Source organism: Telopea speciosissima, chromosome 2 (assembly GCF_018873765.1).
Source record: "Telopea speciosissima isolate NSW1024214 ecotype Mountain lineage chromosome 2, Tspe_v1, whole genome shotgun sequence".
Classification (NCBI taxonomy): Eukaryota; Viridiplantae; Streptophyta; class Magnoliopsida; order Proteales; family Proteaceae; genus Telopea; species Telopea speciosissima.
Window position 1 is genome coordinate 54,553,917 of NC_057917.1, and position 20,711 is coordinate 54,574,627.

A 20,711-nucleotide genomic window follows, 5' to 3' on the forward strand; every position below is an offset into this window, starting at 1 on the left:
GCTGGCTGCCTCATGTCAGCAGGCCGCATGTCATTTGTGTCTCATTTCGATTATCAATTGTCATACTTTGAAACCCTTTAAATGGAACAGAAAGATAACACATAAAAAATAGAGGAGGAATATATTTCTTGTTTCTGGTAAACAAGTAAATTGGAGCACCATATTTACCCACATACAAAAAATTCCAACCCCTGAGCATGGCAAGTGTTTACAAGCATAAAAGTACAATCCATCCATTCACCCACCCACGGGATGGAAGCATTACCACCCAAAACTCGGAATACATGTACTCTCATAATATAAGTACCTCAACCGATGGTGGTGGTCTCAGGTGCAGATGCATATCATTACATAACCAGCACTTTTCTACCTTGAGATCTCGCTTCGCATCACTTGCATGAACTTGACTGTGAACTCCAATCATCAATAAGACCTGTCATTACCTCCCTGAACCTCTCCGCCTGTGGCCCGGGCTTCACAACATTGACATCACCCCACTTTGAACACGGATCCATCCACCATCTTCTCTTACCAGTGCACCAGGCCCCTGCTGCAGCACGATTGGAACCACGCATTAGAATCCTATCATCCACCATGTCCAGTACCCTGTCATTTTTATGGAACTGTCTCGCAAAGGCAGCCCCACTTTGCACCATGGGATCATAGTCTGTAACATTGAGATAGCGAGGTTCCATTTTGGGGGGATTATCCCAGATCATGTATCTTAGATCAGTGTTCACAGTCGTGTTCTGGAACTCTGGTGAATTGCAAACTACAGAATGGAAATACCCTTCTTGGGATAAAATTACATTATTAAAATACATAAGAAGAGTTCTGGGAAGATTATCCCAACCAAGAACACAGAATTCAAGGAAGGCTCGGCTCAGAATAACCCATGGAGAACCTGGTTAAGAGAAAGGAAGGCAAACTAGATGAGAAGCAATCCACAGGTATACTTGAAGTCGCAAAAGCATTATCACGGTGGAAGAGAGTTTTACCCGTAAAAAATTTGAAAGCATCAGGTGTTGGCCGCTTCTGGGTAGCATAAAAGATTTGAGTCCTCCTAGCCAAGTAAATCCCTGGGTCAACTACAATTGGATGAACCCTCTGGTACCTTGAGGAATATAGATTGTGAATACTCATCATGGAATTATAGAAAGCAAAAGAAAACCGCCAGAAATGTAGGGTAAAACTCCACAGAAAAAAAATGGGGCAAAGAAAAACACCAATCAAAAGCTTTGATTTAATGAGTGTTAGCCTACTCTTTCCATCCAAGGTCACTGGTGTGATCAATGAAATTGAGCTCCCTCCTCAGCGTGGAGAACACATGAGACAAGTCTGCAAGCGAAAGGAGAAAAAGACACAGCAAAAGTAAGCATACTTTCTGAGAAGAAAGCGTGGCATCAGACAAGCTTACAGATACAAATATTAACTCTTTTTTTTTTGGGTGGTGGGGGGGGGGGGGGGAGGGAGGGAGGGGTCACAAAGACAAATGCATGTGAGAGGCTAAGAGCTCAACAAGTAAAGTCTTTGGGATATACTTCTGCAAAAAAAAGTTCTTGAGATAGTCACATATCACTGCAGGCCATGAAGATTGTCTATCGTTTTTGCACGTGAAGATCCAAGTGAGCAAGATCTTGAACAAACCAGCTCCCCCCATCTAGGGGAACTTAAAACCACATCAACGGATGAAAAGCAGAGGGCTTTTGTACAGACAGTAAAGTTTACATAAGAGACAATCACATAACCTATTGAAACATATGAAGGGCTATTTGTATGTCATGCCACCTAACAATAAAGTCCCTGAATTACTGTTGTTTAGTCTTCTTTTAATGAGCAATCAGTTGATTAAAAATTTTAAAAGAAATCCACCGTATATACATTTCACACTACTTTCCAGTGAATGACTTGTCCCAACTACAAGCAGAATTCACTGCAGGAAGCCTGGTCAGCTAATGTCTCAGAATGTTCATTTTACTCACGGAAATATCTGCAGAAGTTTACACAGTTATTCAGGCAAAACAAGGGATTGTTTGATTTGAAGATGACAAACCAGGGTAAACAGATCTGGATATGGTTAAAGCTATCTTTCAAGGATAACAACAACAGCAACAAACTCTGCCTTATCCCAACTAATGGGGTCGGCTACATGGATCCTAGTAAAGACATAATATTAAAAATAAAAGTAAGAAGGAAAAGGAACACAACAACAGCAACTACAACTCGGTCATAAATAACTAATAGGGATCGGCCACACGGATCCTAGCCCTCCAATCAGCTCAATTCGCCATCATATTTGAAACAAGGCCTAAACAAAGCTATCTTTGAAGGACACAAAAAGCAAAAGATATCAGAATCATGAAATATATAATAGGTAATAAGGATGCAGCTCAGAGAAGTCTGTATCCAACAAAGCCCAAGCATTTGAACTGAATAGTTAACTGTAATCTGGTCAATAAGAATCAAGGCAAGTATAATTCAATTCCAACCAATCTAAGCTGGGTACGAATTGGCTGTAATCTTACAAATTTCTTTTGGTTGGCCAGCTAAAGCAAGTTCCTGAGACTGAAACTCAAAACCCTTTTGGCTGAAGTTTTTTCTCGCCTCAGCCCTCTTGCTTTATTAATAATCATTCTCCTGAGAAGTTTTTGGTATCTATCAAGAGGAACTGAAATAGCCGACCCCACTAAGTTGGGATAAGCCTGAGTTTGTTGTCGTATCAAGAGGAACTGAAATCACTTCATAATGATCACAATGCTAAATCACTAAGATTCATCCTTCTATCTGTAACTACATGATACACCACTTACTAAATCAGTGAATTCATATTCCAGTTGCTTTTCAATTCCTGTTTTTGACGCCACATTAATGGCCATATCAGTCCGGAAATGGAAGGTTACAAAATATTAATTAGTTTTAAGCCAAATTTGACAGTTGCCTCCCACAACCATCCACAATATCTTTACATCCATTGGTAAACTACGTAAACATGTTTAGGTAAAAGGCAACAAAATTCCAATTGCATCGACAAATGCTGATATTGATGAAAGAAGATGTCATAAAAAAGAAGAGCGAGCAACAAAATGCAGGAGAATCGATTCAAATGCCTCCTGCAGATCAATAAACTGATTTCTGATTTTGAAACAAAATTAAGTCACTCATACTCCAAATAACTAGTTTTGTTTGTGTACCATTGTACGCATGAAGTTTATTAAAGAAATAAGTAATTTATTGATTTATTTTCTACCTGACTAAAATACGCATTAAAATTCTTCCAAGCGTTTCATTTTCCAAGCCCCTACAGTTAATGCCATTAATAGCTGCTAAACTGCTCTCAGCAATGAAAGTACTAGTTAGTGGCTTATTCAGTTCCAACCAGCAAGTCTATGCCATGGTACTCACTGATCACCTTACCCAATATAGAGAAGTTCGGACTACAGTGGAATTTCATTGTGGATTCTTCTCCTCTTTTGTCCTCCATCCAATAAGATAAAGCTTTCCTAAATTTTTACACCTTCAGGAACAGTTTCTTATTTTTAATCATAGTCAAGACAGAACTACCTCGATCCCTGAGTGATGCAGCTTTATCACCACACTAGGCTTCTTTCCCTAGAAATAAGTCTAGGGTTGGGCTATAGACATATGGGGCCTTTGGTCCCATGGGCTTTCTATGTAATAGGCCACTTTTATGGGCCTAAAATATGGGTAATTAGGTTGAATACGGGATTAGTTGTTTTAGTTTCATACTTAGTTTTATTTTGGTGTTTTTGTTCATAAATTGAACCGGTTCAACCAACGATTCAATTTAAGCAATTTTAGTAGTTTTTTTTTAAGTGTCTAGTTGGGCTGGATTAGGACTCTGTTTTGAGTCTATTTCAGTTTCCTAATAAGTTGACGATTAGGTCAGGCCTTTCTTTTTTAGTGTAGGAGTCTATTTTTGAGTCTTTTATATAAGGTTGTAAGAGGGGGGCAAGCATTGAACACGAATTTTGACATTAATGAAAGCTTTTGCTGCTTTATTTCTCCATTGAAGATTTTTATCTTGTGTTTGATCGAGGCTGGTGGGATCAGTGTTTGATCCGATTGACATCTTGCGATAGGAAGCCCGTGTGTTTCGTTGGTGGGATTGGTGATTGATCCAATCGACACCTTGCGATGTGAAGCCCGGGTGGTTCTTTTGAAGCTTTCTTTCAAGTTCTACTTTCAAGATCTGATTTTTATTCAAGTTCAAGTTCAAGTTCAAAGATTTAATTTTTATTCAAGTTTCATCCTCAAACAAGCTGCTGCCAAGAGTAATCTGCTACTACAGTAAGTTTGAGACATCCCCATCGCCATCCTTCTTCTTCTAATCCTTTACAACCCCAACCCTATTTTTCCCCTTTGTTATTTTCAGTTTTCCCATAGCCTACATTCGCCACAGCCCAAACCAACCATCAAAACAGTCTAAAAATCTGACCGATTATCCCTCATACCCTCCTAAGAAAACCATTCAAGTTTGGTTGACTTCTGTCCAGCCAAACCCTAGAAATCCATCTTTTCCTCTTTTCCAAAACCCGAAACCCTAACCCTAATTTGCTGCCTATTCAAGTTTACACACTTTCATCCATCAAACCATCTCAGGACCTTCACTGATAGACTCTCCCACCTTAACTTGACATAACCCATACATCAAACCCTAACCCTAACCAAACCCTAACCTTAATTTCACCGAAAACCCTATTTTGACCTAGCCAATTCACCTATTCGTAACAAATCCTGGTTTACTGGCTCCTAGTTGGTCTCCTACCAATCTAGGACTACATTACTGAGGATATACACAATCAGATGGACTTGGTCTAGGGAAGTAAATAAATGATTTAACAGTAGGTGGAGCCATGGAGATGAAATGCACATTGGTATCTAGATCCCACAAGGACAAGTTGAGCTGATGTTTCTATGCTGTTACACTAAGCTATATTGACCCAACTTAAGCCAACATTAACCAATATGTTAACACTGATAATTTCTAAGAGCACAGTTTATATTGTAACTCAGGTGGAATCAATGCATTAAGCAGGAAAAAGCGATTCTGCACCACAGTCAAGCCCTCAGCTCGGCATTAATATAGAGTTTCCCAATTTCAGCCACCTTGGTCAGCAGTCCATGATCATAAAATATCAATATTAAAGATGTAAAGAAAGCCTTAACATGGACATTCAACAGAATTATTCTAAAAAATGAACATCGTGATATTAAAAGTAGCAAAACATGCAAAAAACTTTCTTGAAGTAATGTGCCAAGTTAACCACATAAGTGGCAAAACAGACAAGACTTCACCAAAGAGGAATTTCAAAAGTCATGCATCCATTAGATGAAATAATTATCATTCAAGCCTTCAATAGAAAAGACTTCACCGGAAAGGAATTTTCAAATTCATGCACCCATTTGATGAAATAATTATCATTCAAGCCTTCTATTGACTACAAGAGTATTTCTTCACCAGTCATTTTCTTCACTGGTCATTCTTTCCACAGCCTTACATTGAATCAAGCCATCTCAATCAACTTCTTCTTCAACTTTCCCATCCTCTGTTACAGACCCTTCACCTGTAATCATCTTCCTCTGCACTTAAGCAAATTGTTGAGATTATCGAGATGACGTATGGGGTACATGATCATGTGTACCGTGCATAGTTGTCATGGCGTCATATCACTGGAGAAGTGGGCATATCGACCACTGATATGGATGATGTAAGAATATCGACCGATATGGCCTCCATGTCGTTGCCATGACACCGCCATGAACGCCATACCACGACATATGGCCATATCGGGCGACATGGTTGTTTCAAATTATAATTAATTTTTTAACAATAAATTTTTTTAACCATTTTTTATTTTAATGCTTTTTCCTTAACATAAAAAAAATTAAAAAAAATCAAACAGAAAACACTAATACACTATTGACTAATACACAATCACATATTCACATCAGCAAATTTTTTTTTTTAATTCAGATGGGTTGTTTATTAGCTTTATTCACTCAATATAAATTACGTTCTTGTAATTGTTTTTTTGTTTTGTTACTTTTTTAGTCACTTTCATATGAATCATATCTCAACTCTCATGATTTTTCAACTTTATTATCAGCAAGACTATTGCTATCAATTATTTGATAATCCATGATTTCATATACACTAATGGATATTACACTTTAATGAATTAAACCATAGTAGATTAGTAGTACACTTTCATGTTAATTTTTGATGTCATAGGGTATATATTATAGCATACTAAATGACATTAAAAATAGAGAAAATAAAAAATAAAACATGGTCGATATGATCGCCATGGCGGGCGACATGTCGATATATCGACATGACACCCCTCCACCAACTTGGATCGCCGTGACTACGTGACAACTATGGTACCGTGGGGGTACATATGATCATGTACACATTAATTTTGTAACTTTAAGAGTCCTGCAGATTCTTTAAGATTAGGTGTCCTATTATGTTGTCTATCTTCAGCATGATTCCTATTAGATTAGATTAGTTTCCTATTCTTAATATGATTCCTATTCATAGTATGATACTAGGTTTGTAAACATTATATAATAAAGGAGGCTGAGGTGTGGATTACACACACACACACACTCTCTCTCTCGGTTTTTACAATTCCCTAAAGTCAAATGTTCTCTTCCCTTCTCTTCTTCTATTGCTGGTTTCTCTCCAGCTCTGTTAACACACATGATATCAAACTCCTCACATTTATTTTTTAAATTACTGTGGCACTACTATTCCCCTTAAATCTGTTCATTGCTCTGGTCTTTACTAGTTTGAAAATTCATCCTTTATATCAACACCATCACCACCAACCTAAGAAAATAAGTTCCAGCTATGAAAAGGGCGTACCCAATGCACAAGGCTCCCGCCACTACGGGGTCTGGGGAGGGTCATGATGTACGCAGCCTTACCCATGCTTTCGCAGAGAGGCTGTTTCCAGACTCGAACCTGTGATCTCTTAGTCACAATGGAGCAACCTTAACCACTGAACCAAGGCCCGCCCTCAAAAGAAGTTCCACCCACATCTTTCACAATCGCGTATACAGTTCCTATATGCATGGCCAGTCTTATATATAAATACATCCCCACAAGTCTAATGAATGAAAAACCATCCTTTGGCATTAATCACTTGGATAAAAATACAAGAACTGAGATGATCTTACTTGAAATTTAAGTAAAATAAAGTTTCCGATGTTAATACATGAACAATTCCAATATATGAAACTATTAAACCAAACACAAGAAGCAAAAGTAGTCAAGTATACCAGAATTAGATACATTGTCCACATAAAAGAAGACCCGTTATTGCTTAAAAGTTCCAAGGTTAAGCTATCAATTTCTCCTCAATCACCTATCCCCAGTCACTAATGACCACATCACAAAAGAAGTAAATAAAAACAACTAACCTGGACCAGGTAAAACTTCCAAATTGCATTCAACAAGAACTAAGAGAGCAAAACATGATCTAAAAAAGAAATGAACTTTTCAAGGCATCCGAAACTTGCCATTTTGAATGAAAAAAACAGAGAACAGATAAAGGGAATGTACTTATCTTCGAAAATAGTAAATACAGCATTTAACATTATTGCCAACAGGCATGAAAATGACCCAATTCTCCCAAAATCAGATATCTTCCATATTATTTTACTTTCCAAATAAAAAATGAAGTGGAAATCAAATACCAACTATTGAACCAAAGAGATAGCACTAAGAGGGGGTGGAAATAAAGATCTCAATTGGGCTCGATTCAGTAAGCACAGTACCAATCTGTAAAGTAAATATACAAAGCATACCATCCTGAGTAAGAAGTGGATAATCCGATGCAGTTAAAGTGATGAACCAATCCCAACCGCTATCAACCCTCAAGAGAATTGCAGCGGCACGAAGCGTGGCAGCAATGTTGGACGATCCCATGTCAGTAACAGGATCCGGATTCCCTATAACATCAACGTTCCCAAAAGCCCGGATAGCTGGAACAGTGCGGACGGCCTCGGCCAGTCTTTGCCGTTCTTCATTCGAAGCTTCTGGGCCAAGATGGAGAAGGTAGCGGTTACGGGGGTGATAAACCGCGAGCAACAACCGAAAGATCTGGTCCTTATGCCCTCTTCGCCCAGAGATGTAATAAGCAAATGCAGGCGGGTATTTAGCCCCATACCGCAAAGTAGAGGGGAACGACCTGTGAGAGTTGAAAGCAGAAGATGCACTGAAACCGGACATTGCAGAGAGGAAAATAAGCAACGAAACAAAGGCGGCAGAGAAGAGGGTAAAGAGCCATTTCTTCTCAGCTGCCATGATGGTACAATTTGTTGCAGGGTCATCGAATTAGGGCCACTGTTAGAGTGAATTGCATTTGCTAACGCTACAATTTTGCAAAAATCAGATCACTCGATACTTTTCCGTTTCCTTGCCAGGTTTTCCTGCGCAGCCATGGAAGTGGGTCTCGCCTGATTTACAGAGTATACAGGAAAGAATAAGAAAAATAAATACGGAAATCCCAATTCAAATACAAATTGCAAGAATCTCCAACACTGGTGAATGATTCAATAATGCGTGGAAATGAGGAAATAGGAAAGAGTAGGGTTTTTGCAATTCGTATTGGAGTGGAAATCGCTAGATTGTCTGACAAGGTCTGACCTCTGAGAGAGAAGAGAGAAGAGAGAAGAGAGAAGTGATCTTCTTTTCTTGCTCAGTGACGTATGGTAGTTATATTATGAGTCATTACATGAAGGATCGTAAGTATTACACATGGCTCTTAACCTGGAAAAGAGCTTTTTCAAATGAGAAAAATCTGGGAACTGTTCGATTGGAATCAAAAGTCCGTCATGCCATAATCATTCAATACGTTTGTGGGTCTGTTAGAAGATTTAGAAGAGGATTTGAATCGGTCATCAATCATATTATGCATTTAATTTTGAAGCACGCTCAATTTCCCATGCTTGCCTGCGGTTCATACGCGTGCCCATTGTGACGTTTTCTTCAATGCAAAACCAAGGAGGTGCGTACAAGGCTGTTGACCTTTATTAAAGTTAGGAAAGATAGAAACGGTTAACAACTTGAGCGAAACCAACCATGATCAGAGAGAGAGAAGCCTCTCAAGAGTTTAAACTAAACTTTAAACCCGAAGGAGCATTTTATCAAACACCTGCAGGGCTGCACCCTGGCCTTTCCTACTTGGGAGCTTGGTGGTTCGGGGTTAGTTACTAGTTACTACCCTTGGTTCTGTAGTATAAGACCCAGAGTGCCAACTGCCGGTATGTACGCATGATCATATTCCCTTGATTTCTTGGAGCTACTTTGGAAGAAATACCCTTTTCATTGCCACTTGATTGAGAATTGGAGAGAAGTTAGGGTTAACATGGGGTGTAATTTTGGAAATTAAATTTTATGTTTTCCTTTTAAATTGACAGCAATAGGGTCATTAGAGTTAAGAGGGAATTCTTTGTAAATAGAGAGACGAGAGAAAAAGAGTAGTTTAACCTAGAGTGTAAGTACTTTTTTAAGCCATGTAAATCATTGTGTTGTGATTGTTTAATTGTTCTTTCTTTCCTTACGTTGTGTTTTCTATTTATGATCATAAATAGATTTCAATTTGTACAAGGTGTGCTTCTTAGAGTCAGAACAAGCACAGAACAACAAATGGGAAGTTTTCCTATGCCCTTACATTGTTGAGGACTCATATACAGGGGCAAAACACTTGCCACATGACCAGGAAAAACTATCTAATTGATAGGCTTGTTTCTGCCACATGACCAGCAGTATAATGCTGAAATTTGGTGGACAGGTAGAGCTAATCTAGATTTATTTCAAATTTCAGTTCAAATATAGTTTTATTTTTTTTGGTAAAAGTCCAAATAGAGTTCTAAGGCAAGATAAAATGAAGTATTAGATCCACTAGATAAAAACGGAAATTACAAAATAAGTAGGTTTTAAATTTGTTTTACATTCACTACTTTCTATTTTAAAAAGATTTATTTAATCCCTAAAGTTGATTAGTACTCATCTCACGTTAGAATAAAATAAAAGAAAACTTCCAAAATTAAAACAAATTTTTGGAGTAATTTTGGATATTTATTTTTATTTTATTCTTACATGACATGACTATTAATTTGGAAGTTTACTTTTATTTTATTCTTACATAACATGACTATTAATCAACTTTGGGGATTGAGTAAATCTTTTCAAAATGGAAAGTAGTGGATGTAAAACAAATTTGAAACCTACTTATCTTTGTAATTTCCATTCTTATCAATGAATGGATGCATTGCCATAGATGGGAGGATCAATAATTGAATTTGAAACTAATATTTGACATATGGCCAATCCATATGCTCCCAAAATCCCATCCCCATGATGTCAACTTGTGTGTTCTCATTGGCACCCCATATGCACAGAGGAGGCCACACTCCCCCCCCCCCCCCCCCCCCCCCAAGAAACCCAACAAAAAATTAACCAACTATTTTTTTTGTTTTTTGTTTGGTGGGGGTGGGGGGGGGGGGGGGGGGGGAGAGGAGATAAAAGACTACTCTTGTTGGGTAGAGACTAACGAGTTTCTTTCATTTCTCCATTCCTAAAAGGACATCATGAAAGCCCAAAAACTGTCCAACAGAACTTTTGGCCTATTATTTCTGGTAAAATTATATTAGATTGACCATTGATTTTGAGAAGATAGTTGACAGATCTTTCAAGATTTGAAGCAGTTCATTTATGTAAACAGATATTTGTTTCCCCATGTTCTGTCCAGGGTATACAACATGGTAAACTGCATGTTCACCAATAGGTGCAACAAAAAGAAAAGAAAAAAATTCTAAGGCGAGGGGAAGGGGGCTAACCCACAGCAGCAAGATCCAAGGACAAAATTTTTCACTCATCAGAAGTGCAGAATCATGAAAATACTTTCGTTCACATGAGCCTCATGGATTGAACTTTTTAAGTCATGGTTTGGGCCCTGTTCCTCAGTATTATTTTTTTTTTTTGGGGGGGGGGGGGGAACCTAAAGGACCACATTAGTATGGTCACCAAAATTTGGGAGACAGGATCATATCTTTGATATACCATTGGCCACTTCCTGTAATTTCATGACATTTACCCACCTTACTCAGGCTCATATTGAGTTCACTGAATCATCATCACTGCCTTCACTGTCACTGCTGCTGCTCCCGCTCCCACTCCCACTTGCACTGCTCCCACTCGCACTGCTAGCACTTGAACTTGAAGTCTGCCCATCTCTCTCTTCAGCATTCACCTGGGCCCTAAGAGCTTCTGCAGCATTGGGACCGTTATCTGCATCATCATCACTGACATCCACATCAGCAATTTCATCATCTGTGTCGTTTTGATTTGGCATGTTGATGTCTAGACCAGTGTTGACTTCTCGTTGAGGCTCTTCAGCAGCATTTCCTTTGTTAGGTGTTCCACCAGCATCATCATCATCATCATCATCATCGAAGAGTATTTCCAAATGTTCCTCCTCTTCTTCATTCTTATGGTCTGCTGATATGGTTAAAGAATTCGGCGGAGCAGATGAATTAGTGACTGCCCTACCAGTAGGTTTCACACCTGCAATATAACAAAGGGAATATCACCCACATGACTGACTTTTAAAAGGGGTGGGTTATTCACAATTCAGTCATTCAGATCAAGTCCTGTACTGCTTGTTGGACTAATGATCTGACACATTGTCCCCACTATTCTTAGATATGACTGACACAGTACTGCACAAGGCTGGGAAGCAGCTTGGGTTATACTTTGAGCTGATTGTGAATAGATTAATACATAGGTCATAGTTTTTTGGGTGTAATAACTCATTTGTTCTACTCTGATAACTAATAGAATAAGCAGAGTGCATAGAAGGTTCTTGCGAAGAACAGATATCATGTCATGGTACATACAGATTAACTAAAATACTATAAAAAAGAAAGGAGGATATCTTATCAAAAACCTACGGCCCAGATGCAAAAGCTTCAGCTAATTGATTCAGAGGCTACCAAGCAACTTAGACGGATTTTACATTGGAATCCCCAGCAAGAGAGATTCTATAGCTAAAAAGGATTAAGCTATCCATACCAAGCTATGGCCCACCAGCCTAACGAACAAAGAGGTCAAAAAATTATAAACTGAAAGCATGTCAGCACAATTACGAACCTGGGCTCCCTGATTCACCAATATCAATTCTTTCCACCTCAACCTGTAATAATCCACAGCAAAAGAAAAGGACTTGATCAACAGAATGTGGACATTTTAATCATCACTCAGTTAAATTAAAGTGCATTTGCAAACCAGAATAATCCAAGCAGAATGAAGGTCAGACGTGATCTCAACAAGAATAATGACGCAAGCCAAGCAACACAAGCATTTAAAAATACAATTGAAATAGTTCAAGTGATAGGGTGATTATACTCAAATGCTATGTTTGAAAGCCAAGAAAAGAAAAACCATAATGAGACCAAAATCATGATGATGAAATGATTGATTTATGTTTCTATCTCTCTCCTCGAATTCACTTCTTTTTTTTTGAATTTTTTCTTTTCTTTTTCTTGGCATCCAAAAATAGACGAAGTACACTAAACTCTGGTCGGTGATTATTGGATCATTCATCCATTTTATCTTTTTAGGCAATATTACCTATTATCATGTGGATCTCCATGTGACATGTTAAAAACCTAGTGACTGCACTGTAGGAGTGAAGTGCTATGCTATCGTAGCCTGGACTGCCATATATTCCTATGTAATCATAAATAATGTATACGCATAATTTTGACAAGAAACAAATGGTATAATGCGGTACTAAAAGATCAGAATCAAACAGTAATGCAAATGTCAACCTTGAACCAGGGAAACCAACAGGAGATCGATTGCAGCAGGATCGATACAATGAAAGGAACAGCACCAGGGTTCAAGACTGAGGTCTAGTGTGCTCCTTAGGGGCCTGGAGCAGTCCTCCAAGTGTCACTCTGCATGGGAGGAAGAGTGCTGAGATCAAGACCTTCGAATCAGCAGCAGTGAATAAGGAACTGATGCAGCCGCAAGTGTGGAAAGTGTTCTTTGCCTCTGAACAGCAACAGCAGATTTAGTAGTTGTTTAGGATTCTCTCTAGGTCTCCCCAGATGTAGTAGCAGGTAGCAGCACTTGATTGCAGTCACACAACAGCAAGAACAGTAGGGAATCGGATAAGAGAAGAAGTAGAAGAGAGGAGAAGAAGGGGAAAGGGATAAGGAGATTCGGCTCTCTCAGCCAGGCTTTCTCAGCCCTAGGAATTCGGCTCTCTCAGCCCTTCATCCTCACACTAGGACAGAATATCTTTGCCAAAGCAATAATCTCAATCTTCATTAATTCATCTGTTTGGCTTCTAAAAGCCATACATATAAATAGGTAGCAATGACTTGCTCCTCAAGTTACAAAAATTAGAAAGTTTTAACTTTGACATAGCTATGACAAGTCCTAAAATTGGAAACTATAAAAATAGAAACAATAAAATAGCACCCTTATAAGGCTGAGACTTGGATTATAGGCAATGAAACTAAAATAGAAACTTCTAAATAAAAGCTAAGCAACTAAAATAAAAACTCTAATTTAGAAACAAATAACTAATAAATAGAAACTAAATTAGTAACACAACTTCTAATAGAATATTCCACCAGCAGTCCATATCAACCCCAAGTTACTGTTCACGTTTTTTTTTTTTTTTTTTTGATTTCTGTCTTCTCCACGCTTCGATCAACATCAAACAGTTATTCTCTTTGGATATAATTCTTCCTCTTTAAGTTAAATCTTCCATGAGAGTGAATCTATTTTTGTTTTTTGGGGGGGGGGGGGGGAATGAAAAGAGTAGTATTTGTCTGACTCTTCCAAGTCCTTGTTGTTAGCTGTAAAATATTTAAAGAAGAGGAACGAGGCAAATATTTTTTGTTCAAGGATATTCCAACCACCCCCCCCCACCCATCCAAAACCCGAAAGAGACAAAGATATTAAAGAAAAGAGTAAGAGAGAGGACCTAATCTGTTCTACATTAAACATTAGTTATGGATTTTCGGTGGGTAGTCAGATATCCATTCATTTAAAAAAGAAAAGAAAAAAGGATTTTTTAATTTGGAGGAGAAAGAAATTTTATAAACTAAACAGGGGAAACCACCATCTCATCCATAAAAGAGGATAAGCTAGACGGCACAGGACAGGTCATCTGTATGGAAGACCATCTCATATGCAATTAGAATCATCCAGCTCAAGAAGTCAGCCACCCAATTTGTTTCATGAATTAATGCAAAAAAAAAAATATTGAATGATACAGGTTCTCTATCCTAGAAAAATCCCTTAGGCCCTCCACTGCCACCTCATTTTTCCAGTGATACAATCCACCTCAACTTGGGAGTCTGAGTAGACCATGACATCTCAAATTCCTCTGCTTTTAAAGTCCTCCATCCCCATCTAATAGCTTGGAATCCATGCACCAACACTATTCCAGCTTCAGCAGCTCCTGCTAAGCAAATGGCTAGTGCCCTCATTTGGGCCCGTGACAACACATCCATACCTTCCAAGATCTTCTAAAGGTCCCATCAGAATTAAAGGCTACTTCTCCTGGTCCCAGAATCTCCAAGACACCATAATGTAGTACTGTAATTAAAGAATCAAAACAGTAGCAGAACAGAATCGAATTCCAGAGAACATAAAACCAGATTAGGGAGAAATCACATACATCAAAATCAAGAGATCAGATGGTCTCTAAACTCAGGTCGAGTTCAGCAAACAAGGGTTGAACACTTGTTGACATTCTTAACGCGGTTCAACAGCTGGATCAGAAGTTATGAGCCAATCCCAATAGCACTAGAAGAGGGGTATATCTGTAAATTCACCACTCAAAATACAAATATGATGAGCAACCAATTCTCACTACTTGACATAAATATCAACAACAATAGACCAGTAGAACCTGCATATCGATTCAGCAATCAGAGGATAGAACTTCAATTAAAGAGATAAGGGCAGAATAGGAAATTCAATATAAATCCAGATCAGCAGGTCTGATCCAGGTCAAAATCTGGTTGAAGGCTAGGTTTAAGAACAACTTAAATTTGAGGATGATCCGATGGCTAGATTCCCTCAGTTAAAATTTGAGTAAAAAAAAGTCTTGCATATGAATTCCAGATCAGACTAGGAATTGCACAAAATACAGAGGAGCAATTACTTGAATTAATGGAGAAGAAGATGGAGGAAGAAGAACAATAACAAGAGAAAACACCCGGGCTTCACACCAGGTAAAGGAGCAAACACCAACCAGCCTTGATCACACATAAGGGTCCTTGATCAAACACAAGGTTCTTCACCAATGGAGAAGAAGAGCAACAAAGACAAAGCTTTTCATTAATTAAATTCGTGTAAAATGTTGAACCCCTTACAAACTTATGTAGAAAACTCAAAAACAGACTTAAACACTACAAATGAAAGGCCTAGCCCAATCCTTAACTAATAAGGTAACCTAAACTGACTCAAAACAGGGTTGGACTTATAGAATCCATTGTTGGCAAACTAGGTTTTGACCAGGAAAACTAGCCCGAGTTGGGTCAAAAAATGGGAAACCTGGTCATGAGTCTTGAAGACTCGTTATGTGTAAAAAAAAGAAAGACTCGGGATGAGTTAGGCCGAGTCCATATTGATACGGTTTTTTTGCCGAGTCCTGGTTAAAAAAACAAAACCAAAAGACTAAAAATTAGCAAAACCGTCCCTATTCCCTAATCCCTACTTTATGTCTTTAATCCCAAAACCCTTCTCTATTCCCAAGACCTAACGGCCTAACCATCTCAACGTCTCAAACAAAGTGCCTATTAAGTATTAATCTATTATTTTCTTTTCTTTTATGATTTTATCATCAATCAAAAAGTCAGAGAAGACTCAGAATTGAAGAGTTCTTTCGTCTCTTTCACACTTAGAGATTCTGCTACTAACCTAAGGTAAATCTCTCTCCGAAGACTCAGAACTTCTGTAATTACTGATTCTTGTCTCTAATTCCTCTTTCATGATTCATCTTCTCGTTGAGTAGCTACGATCCATAATCCATAATCCAAGAAACAAGACTCGGCCCAACCAGGTGTGACCAGGTCGACTCACCAGGTTTTTGACCGGACGAGTCGAGTCAAAAAACCTGGTTTTCAACAATTTAGAATTCTAATGCAACCTAACTAAAACACTTACTATCAATTAAAATAAAGAAATAAAGTCATTAACTTAACTAATCCCATATGCCTAGCCTCTAAGGCTCTACCCATATTACAGTCCCATTTAAAATGACCCATTACAATGAAAACCCATGGGATCAAAGGCCCAACACATACATAACCCAACCCAAGGCTAATTTCTAATAAAATATGTTCATTTAGGTGATTTAACTGAATCACAACACCTTAACATTAGAGGACCAAAGGAAGCCCATATGCCCCAGGCTTAAAAACTTCAATCTTCAAGCTCTTTCCTTCAAAGAGCATTGGATCTGAGCATATCTTCCTCAACAAAAGATTTGGGGCTAGAAACTCATTTACATATATACTGTTTCTTTCAGCCCAATTATGATAACAAACAGTACAAAAAGGCACCTGCATTACCCTTGCCTTAGGAAACTCCCCAATGAAGTGTAATGGAGATTAGTATTTATGCTCCTCTCCTGCGAGCACCCAGTCCGGGGAGTGCCCAGTGTGGCATCCAACGGCGGGGCTGCTCGCAGTGAGCCGAGATGCGTGCCAGAGTGGGGCCAGGCTCACATCCTGGCACTCTGTGAGCAGGCCCACCGTTGGATGCCTCACTGGGCACTCCCCGGACGGGGTGCTCGCAGGAGAGGATTGTAAAGGGACAAACTTGGAAGGGTTTCTAAAATATGGACAAACTAGGATAAAGGAAAAAGGAGGGGTATTTTAGGAAATCAAGAAGTAAAGGCTTTAAAACAAAAGCCACGACTTGGGGTTGAGGTGTCTTCAACCTCAAGACAACAACCAGTAGCTGAAAACAGCGACACCATGAAGAAGAGTACTCCTTCTAAAGACCTCGGTTGGACCTGAAATTTCTGGTGGAAGTCAAAGACCCAAAGGCCTACTAATCCCAACTGGTACGCACCCAAATGAATCAGTAAGTAATTAACTCTTGGAGATGAAACTGAGTATGGCGGTACGAATGAACACCAGATCTGAGTTTATGCTGAAAATCTCTAATCCAGCAGATTCTCGGACTGGAACTCGACAGAATAGGTCGCTAGTAAGCAACAATTATACCCTCGAAGTTCCAGACCAATTAAATTGATCTCGAAAGAGATCGATCAAATTATGTGGGGGTTGTTAGATTGCCCAAAACAGAGCAAGGGTTTGGTTTGGCAAGAACAGTTACAAGAGGGATATAAAAGAGTAATAATGGAGGAAGAGGGGGAAAAGAACAGGAATACCTGAATGGGGAAAAAGAATGAATCGATTAAGAGGGGAGAAAACAAGCTTGGGCACCACAGCTCCTGGCAGTCACGTTTAAAAAATAAAAATAAAAAAACTTCATCCCACTCCAAAGTCAATCAATCCTTCATTGCAGCATGTATTTAAAGACTTAAAACAATCCTAATCTTTATCCAAAACAAAAACAAAAGTTGACTCTAACTTAGACTCAAACCCTACTTGGTAACAATGACTATAAGGGTAAAGATAAATAAAGAAACAAACTACTATATAACCCAGTTGAACTGACACCCGGTTTTGGACCTAGTGCTTCTTCGATCAGATTGGACCAGCCCCACAACTGTAAACAAGTATCAGTGGTTTGAGTCCTATAAGAGAGTAGGTGTTAGCTTCTAGCTTCTACTTTCTATTTTCTGTTTTCTAGAAAGTTTAAGGCTACATTGAGTCCATGCTGAAATACTATTTTGAGCAGTTTCTGATTCTATAAGAAAGCTTGAGAATTTGGTTCTAGAAACTGCAGAAGATCTAGAAAGTTTCTATGTTCAGATTCCTTGGTTCTCAATTCTAGGAATTTAAGAAAGATTCTAATTTATGAGTTGTGCTATGAATGGAAAGTTTAAGGGTAGTTGGTCTATAACTAAGTGGTGGTATGGTATGCTAGGTAATGTGGTAGCTTTTGAGATTATTTTTTTTTGGTAATAAGTGGCCTTTGAGATGAATGAATAAGAATTGTTAGAGTTGCTGAGGCAATTTCAATCGGTATTTTACGCAGAAATCCTAGGGTCATGGTCTGGCAGATATTGAGCTTATTTCCCTGTGACTGAAGTTCTATTTCAATTCTTGTTACAAGTCAGATCATCACCAATTTGTTCTCTGTTAACTGCAACTTGATATATCTCTCTCTATTGGTTTCTGTTTGTTCCGAAACTTGTTCCCTAATCCTTTTACCATAATCCCTGCAGAATATCACCATAATCTCTCATTCCAAAACCACCAACTACCTAAATTGACAGCATGCCCTGTTCTGCCGGAAACCTGCAGAGACCCTCATCGCACCTAGAATTCCTTGGAGTTTTCCCTTGAGATTAGCCATAGTAAGGTCCATCCAAGACTAGAACTCCACTGGAGTTTCAGCTCCAACAAAGCTCTTTTCCCCAGGTATTAATTTCCTCCCTATCAAACCCAATTCTGTACTAGTTCTAATTACATTGAGTTACCCTGTTTCAATTCCAGATTTCGAACCCTAGATCCAAGCCCATTCTGTCGTGCGCTAGCTCTTATCTATTTCCTTTATTTTAACCCTAATTCCTTATTATGGGTTTATGATTTGTGGACTGTCAACATAAAAACATTCTCAAAGATCCAGTGTCAAGGAACTCACTCCATAAAATTGATGTGCAGATCATTCCCCCCCCCCCCCCCTTTTAAAAAAATTGTATGGATTAAGTTGATCATAAGGATGATGAGGAACAAATGGTACAAAGGTTTTAAAACTCAAAACTGATGCAAAATCTCAATAGATCAAGAGTGTCCTGGGAGTTGCCTATGCGTTGCCTTGGCCCCACCTAATGGTTTATCGTGAAATTGATTCTAATACCCTTCTTCTTTTTCCTGTATTTCAGTGTTTGATTCTTGATGTCGCTGGAATGTTGATTCTTCTTCCTCATGTATTTCAATGTTTGATTCTTGATGTGGCATGTAAGCATAATTATACCATTGCTATACTACATATAATGCATGGCACATGCTCATCCAGGGGCCTTGTAGCCTAGTCGCCTCTCCACCGCCCTGAGTAGCCTAGTTGCCTTGACAACTATGATTTTATTAGTTAAGAGATGGCATGCAAGAAGGGAACTTGAGAAATAAAAAGGAAGACTTTCCATTTAAGAAAACATCAAGGTGTTATACAACCATTCCCCTCCCCCCCCCCCCCCCCAACCCCCCAACCCCAAAAAAAAATCAAGGTGGACCATCACAGATTTACTAATTGTTGCAGTAATTTGACCGTCTCAGAATCTTACTTATCATTGGCATATTAAGTTTAGATACGCAATCTATTTCACCTAATGCTAAATGAATATTATGCAATAGCATTCCTCGTGATCTTAATTGCCATGCCTTGTATTTCTTGAACCGAATATCACTTTCAGAAACTTAACAAAATTTAAAGAATATCAAAGTACTCTACGTCAAAAGCCATCTGCAAACAATATAGGATCTATAGAAATTCTTTCTTCTGGTTTCCAGAGATAAATTTTCACAACCAATGTAGGCAAAGGCAAAAAAGAGAATCTTCAGATGCAGCACTCACCGGAACTGGAGTAACTATAGTTTTAGCTAGAGGCTGTGATTTTGCAGCTTTTCCAAGCGGAGGAGAGCGAGGCTCAACAGAAGGTAGAACCGAACTGGAAGTAGCCATGGACGCCGCAGCAGCAGATTCCCCAGGTAATCGAACATGCCTCAACCGCTTCACCGCCCGGTGTAATCTATCCAACCGGAACGTCTCACCGTCAAAGAACAGGACTCCATCGTTATCCTTGTAATCCTCGCTGCTACCCTCAAAGGATACTTTTGGTTTGCCCGGTTGATTGTTGTGGAATTCAACAGTTACCCTATTTTCCTTGGTCTTGTGGAGCGAACCAGGTTGATTCTTATCGATCGATGCGGGTTTAAATTCATCTATGATCGATTTCGAAGCCCGAGGAATAAGCATTCAGATCATTGAAACTTGAGAAAACAATTACAACAAAAAAGAAGAGAAGAGAACAGCAATCTAACCAAGCTTTTCCTTTTCTCTACCCTAACCTACCACACCCACATTCAATAACCAAAATTTTAAAACTGATTAAAAATTAATAAACTTTTATGTAGTTCCTTTGTCTTACTTACATCGTAAGGTGCAGAACTTCGTGGAAGAGAGGTCTTTGAGGGAAGAACCTAGAGTGAGATTGTACCACCGATCAGGTTGAGGAGCAGTGTTAGGTTCTTTGTTGTTGTTCGCCATTATTGCGTGGATCAAAAGCTATAGATACATGGTTACAGTAACGAGTAACGAGTAACGACCACGGAAACCTAAAATTTCAAGTTGGGTTCAGAGAGGAGAATCGCAGAAGCGATGGAGGACGAGAAAGGGATGGAATTATTTGGGTTTCTCAAAAGTTTTCAGTTATTGCAGCTGAACGGAAAGACCGTAATACCCTTAAAATATGAATAAATGTCAAAAAATCAGCAATTATTGCCAATGTACTTCT

General features: G+C 38.8%; 3 protein-coding genes across 3 annotated transcripts in view; 1 reads left to right on the forward strand and 2 right to left on the reverse strand.

The window, feature by feature from the left end:
- Positions 1–270: 270 nt before the first annotated feature.
- On the reverse strand, positions 271–8,422 carry LOC122649913 (beta-glucuronosyltransferase GlcAT14A-like). Its single transcript, XM_043843173.1, has 4 exons — positions 7,837–8,422; positions 1,263–1,338; positions 999–1,114; positions 271–904 (listed from the first exon to the last, which is right to left on the reverse strand). The coding sequence occupies exons 1-4, from the start codon at positions 8,333–8,335 to the stop codon at positions 390–392; spliced, it is 1,206 nt and encodes a 401-aa protein (XP_043699108.1). The 5' UTR covers positions 8,336–8,422; the 3' UTR covers positions 271–389.
- Positions 8,423–8,694: 272 nt separating this feature from the next.
- Positions 8,695–20,711, forward strand: part of LOC122649912 (ABC transporter G family member 7) — a 75,865-nt gene continuing 63,848 nt past the window's right edge. The window contains exon 1 of the mRNA XM_043843172.1: positions 8,695–8,710. The gene's annotated coding sequence lies outside the window, so the exon portion shown is untranslated. The remainder of the gene's footprint in view (positions 8,711–20,711) is intronic.
- On the reverse strand, positions 11,074–20,587 carry LOC122649914 (ELL-associated factor 2). Its single transcript, XM_043843174.1, has 4 exons — positions 20,350–20,587; positions 19,772–20,139; positions 12,185–12,227; positions 11,074–11,599 (listed from the first exon to the last, which is right to left on the reverse strand). Exons 1-4 carry the CDS (start codon positions 20,462–20,464, stop codon positions 11,145–11,147), a joined length of 981 nt encoding a protein of 326 aa, XP_043699109.1. The 5' UTR covers positions 20,465–20,587; the 3' UTR covers positions 11,074–11,144.

Excerpts from the sequence above, each read along its gene's own strand:
- LOC122649913 (XM_043843173.1), bottom strand. The coding sequence starts at position 8,335 with ATGGCAGCTGAGAAGAAATGGCTCTTTACCCTCTTCTCTGCCGCCTTT. Across the intron at positions 1,115-1,262 it reads AGTGACCTTGGATGGAAAGA|GTACCAGAGGGTTCATCCAA; the intron begins GTAGGCTAACAC and ends ATATTCCTCAAG. Across the intron at positions 905-998 it reads TGCTTTCAAATTTTTTACGG|GTTCTCCATGGGTTATTCTG; the intron begins GTAAAACTCTCT and ends TCTCTTAACCAG.
- LOC122649914 (XM_043843174.1), bottom strand. The coding sequence starts at position 20,464 with ATGGCGAACAACAACAAAGAACCTAACACTGCTCCTCAACCTGATCGG. Across the intron at positions 20,140-20,349 it reads GAAGTTCTGCACCTTACGAT|ATGAATTTAAACCCGCATCG; the intron begins GTAAGTAAGACA and ends AATCGATCATAG. Across the intron at positions 12,228-19,771 it reads CTATAGTTACTCCAGTTCCG|GTTGAGGTGGAAAGAATTGA; the intron begins GTGAGTGCTGCA and ends GGATTATTACAG.